The sequence below is a fragment of the Coturnix japonica genome, linkage group LGE22C19W28_E50C23, assembly GCF_001577835.2.
Source record: "Coturnix japonica isolate 7356 linkage group LGE22C19W28_E50C23, Coturnix japonica 2.1, whole genome shotgun sequence".
Lineage (NCBI taxonomy): Eukaryota > Metazoa > Chordata > Aves > Galliformes > Phasianidae > Coturnix > Coturnix japonica.
In genome coordinates this window covers 1470252-1474398 of record NC_029544.1, presented here as the reverse complement: position 1 = coordinate 1474398, position 4147 = coordinate 1470252, and the positions used below count along the sequence as shown (strand labels likewise).

The following is a 4147-nucleotide window of genomic DNA, read 5'->3' as shown; positions in this document are numbered from 1 at the left end:
GGGGCTTCAATGGGGTGTGACGGGGGGGCGTCAGCGCGGCGGGGCGGCGCCCGGTCCTGGCAGCAGCACGGAGCCCCCAGCCCCATTGAATCCCATTGAGCCCCATTGAGCTCCATTGAGCCCCATTGAGCCCCATTGAACCCCATTGAGCCCCACTGAGCCCCATTGAGCCCCATTGAATCCCAATGGGCCCCATTATCCCCGCGGGGATCGGACCCCCCGCCCCCCAACCCCCCCCCGTCCCCGATCCCGGTAGTCACGTGACTGCCGCCGCCTGTCTCCCCCCCCCCCGGGATGCTCCGCCGCCTCCACCAATCAGGAGGCGGGATTCGCCTGCATCCCGCTCGGCCAATGGGAGGCCGCGCTGCTCCTTTAAGGGGCGGGACTTGCGTCACCCCGCGGGGCGGAGCCGCGCCTTCTCATTGGCCGCCACCGCGATGACTCGGACCAATCGCCGCCCCGCACGGAGCCGCCACCGCCTCCCCTCAGCGACCTCAATCCGGGGGGCTCCCTCCCCTCCCGACAGCCAATAGGAAGCTCCCTTCCTCCCGATTGACAGCCAACCGCCCAATGGCGACGCGGCCAGCCGGGAGGGGCGGGCCTAGCGAGCGAGGCGGCGGGCGGAAGCGGGGCGGCGGGGCAAGATGGCGGCGGCGCTGGGGCTGGCGCTGTCGCTGCTGGCGGCGCTGCGGGTCGGGAACGGGGAGTTGAACGTGAGGGAACTGAGCGACATGGCGTATGGGGTGGAGATCAGCAGGGAGCCCGTCATGGCCGGGCAGGTACCGGAACCGGGGGGGCACTACGGGAACCGGGAGTGGCGGGGGGGGAATGGAACGAGATGGGAATGGAACGAGAGTGGGGTGGGATATGGACAATGGGATGGGAGGGGGGCAATGGAACGGGAATGGGATGGGGGGGGGAACTGGGAACGGACAGTGGTGGGATGGGACGGTGGGCACCGGGAACGGGAACGGGATGGGAAATGGGGACAGGTAATGGGGATGGGATGGGGTGGGTAATGGGGATAGATAATGGGGATGGGATGGGATGGGGTGTGTAATGGGGGTGGGATGGTAATGGGGTGTGTAATGGGGATGGGGTGGGGGTGGGGTGGGGGGGTGGGGGCAGCAGCAGCCCCAGGCCCGACCCGAAGCGGGGCCGGGTGTTGGGCTGGGGCCCAGATCCGACCTGGGCTCCATGGGCTGAGCTGTGGGGCCCGTTGGGGGTGGGGGGAGCAGCGCTGGGCCCAGGCAGGAAATGGGGGCAGGAAATGGGGGGTCGGGGGGGGCGGCGGATGTGGGGTGACAGCGGGGGGGGTTGGGGGGATGGGGGCAGGTTCTGGGTGGGGGGTCCCTGTGGGGCCGTACCTGAGTCCGGTTGTGGCTGCAGCCGCCAGCACGAGGCCGGTGTCAGCGCTGCCGGGTGACAGCGCTGGTGACCCAGAGCAACGCTCAGTAACCGCTTCCGCAACGCTGTCAGCGCTATGGGGCACGGCACGGGGCAAAGTCTGCCCCATAGCGCAGTGCTGAGCGGGGCACCCCACCCCTCTGGGGCCACTGACCCGCCCCGCAACACCACAGGGCTCCGCTTGGGTCACCCCCCCCCTCAGCCCGGCCCTGGGGTCTCCTTGTGTCTCCAACCCCCCATTCCAGCCCTGTGGTTTCCTTTGTGTCACTTGTCCCCCCTCAGCCCGGCCCTGGGGGGCCCCTCCTGTCACACCCCCCCCCCCCCCCCCCCCCCCCCCCCCCCCCCCCCCCCCCCCCCCCCCCCCCCCCCCCCCCCCCCCCCCCCCCCCCCCCCCCCCCCCCCCCCCCAGCGCTGCCCCCCAACACCCCGTGTGCCCCCCCAGACTCAGAGATCAAAGGTGACATCCTCTTCCTCGGCCACTTCCAGTCGGCGTTTGACTGGGACGACGCAGCAGCGCAGGTGGGTGCTCAGCCCTGTGGGGGGGGCAGAGCCCGTGGGGGTCCCACACCCGCATCCATTCATCCATTGCTGTGCCCCCCCCCCCCCCTCCCCCCCCCGGGGGTGACAGAGGGTCTTGGGGACCCCCTGGCCATGTGAACCCATTGCTGCTTGGGGGCGACCTCATGGGTGCACCTGTCTACCTGCTCTCACTCGTCCCCCCCCCCCCCCCCATTTCCCCCCAGGCCTCCACCCAGCACCGCCTGAAGCGCTACCACAGCCAGAGCTACGGCAACGGATCCCGCTGTGACCTCACGGGTGCACCCAGGGAGGCTGAAGTGCGGGTGAGCACGGAGCGGTTTGAGGGGGGGGCACAGGGCACAGACCCCCCCCAACCCCCTGCACACACTCTGTGTCCCCCCCCCCGCCGTGTTTGCTGCAGTTTGTGTGTGAGGAGGGGGCTGCGGATCACATCGCGCGCGTGGACGAGCCGCAGTCGTGCTCCTACGTGCTGACGGTTCACACTGCCCGGCTCTGCCTCCACCCCTGGCTGCGACCCCCCCCCAGCGCCGCCCCCCTGCACATCCGCTGCCAGCCCGTCCTCAGCCCCCAGCAGTACGTGCACTACGTCCGAGCACAAGTCTGTGAGTGGGGGGGATGGGGGCTGAGGGTGATGGAGTCCAGGGGTTGGGGGGAGGTTTGGGGTTGGGGGGGTCCGGGAGGTGAATGGGGTCTGGGGGTGGGGGGTCCCAGGGTTTGGCGGGGTCGTGACATTGTGCTGCTGCTGCTGCTGTTGCCCAGCGGACACCAAGCGGAAGGTGGAGGAGATCTCGGAGGAGCTGCGCACACTCGACAGCCGCCTCTGGAGCGAGAGGGACGGACACGGGACCCCCCCGACCCCCCCGGCCCTGCACGGTGACACCGGCGCTGCCCCCACAGCTGCGGAGCTGCCCGACACACAGCGGGACGGCTCAGTGAGTGCCTGGGGGGGTTGGGGTGGGGGGGCTGAACGCGGGACCCCCCCCTGCCCTACTGCTGCCCCATTGCTCCCCCGTTGCTGCCCCACTGCTGCCCCATTGCTGCCCCATTGCTGTCCCATCCCGCAGGGTGGGGACTCGGCGCTGGGACCGGACAGCAGCACCAGCTCGGCCGGTGGGTCCTCAGTGCCGCCCCCACGGCGCCCCCTGGCGGCTCGGCGCGCTCCCCGTCCCCGCTGCATCCCCCCGGCTCCCCCCCATCCCGCCCCACTTTCTCCCCATCGCAGACAGCCCTAAGAAGATCCACTTCAAAGTGATCCGGAGCCCCCGGGAGCTGCTGCAGTTCCTGGAGGAGCTGAAGCTGAGCACCCGCAAGGTGTGTGTGTGTGTGTGTGTGTGTGTGTGTGTGTGTTTGTGGGGGGGGGTCTGGGCTGTGATTCCCCCCACAGCCCCCCCCCCCTCTGTGCCTCAGTTTCCCCATTACTGGCCCCCTCTGGGGTTGTCCCTGTGGATCTGAGGGGAGTGGCCTTGTTTGCTGCCCCCCCTTCCCCTGTCTGGGCCCCCCCAGGGCTGAGCCCTCCCTGTTCCTCCAGGCCCAGGAGAAGGGCAGGGAGCAGCAGGTGGAGAAGAGCCCCGAGACCCCCGGCCCCAAGGAGCCCCCCAGCCCGGAGCCCCCCAGCTCCGACCCCCCCGGCCCCGAGGAGGAGGAAGAGGTGGAGGAGGAGGAGGAAGAGGACGCGGAGCTGCTGGGGGGGTTCGAGAAGGAGCTGGGGGGGGGGGTCCTGCTGCCACGGGAGCAGATGGCGCAGCTGAAGGAGGAGGTGAAGACGGAGATGGAGAAGGAGTTCGACAACATCATCAACGAGGTGGGGGCGGGGGGGCCCCGATCCTCCCCATTGACGCCCCCCGACCCCCCCATCCCCCATTGACACCCCCCGCCCCCTCCCGCAGGTGGAGGACGAGCTGGAGGCGGAGGGACTGAAGGGGGACTTTGACCGTCGTCGCGCCTCCTCCTCGTTGGCCGCCACGTTGCGGCGCCTGATGGAGCGGCTGGACGGGGCCGCCCCCCCGAGCCCCCCCCCCGCCGCCAAGGACCCGGAGGAGGGAGAGGGCGCCGGGGGGGGCGCGGCTGAACCTGACCCCCCCGCCCCGCAAACGCCCGGTGAGCACAAACCGTCATGAGCGCAGCTGCGCCCTGTGCCCCCCCCAGCTCCGCCCTGTGCTCTATGAACTCCCCCAGCTCCGCCCTTGTGCCCTGTGCCCCC

At 70.7% G+C, this 4147-nt stretch overlaps 1 protein-coding gene across 1 annotated transcript; it reads left to right on the top strand.

Moving 5' to 3' along the window:
* Positions 1–601: 601 nt before the first annotated feature.
* On the top strand, positions 602–4079 carry OS9 (OS9 endoplasmic reticulum lectin). Its single transcript, XM_015886932.2, has 9 exons — positions 602–855; positions 1817–1926; positions 2151–2249; positions 2348–2549; positions 2707–2879; positions 3012–3057; positions 3170–3258; positions 3476–3748; positions 3834–4079. The coding sequence occupies exons 1-9, from the start codon at positions 645–647 to the stop codon at positions 4062–4064; spliced, it is 1434 nt and encodes a 477-aa protein (XP_015742418.1). The 5' UTR covers positions 602–644; the 3' UTR covers positions 4065–4079.
* The last annotated feature ends 68 nt before the right edge of the window (positions 4080–4147 follow it).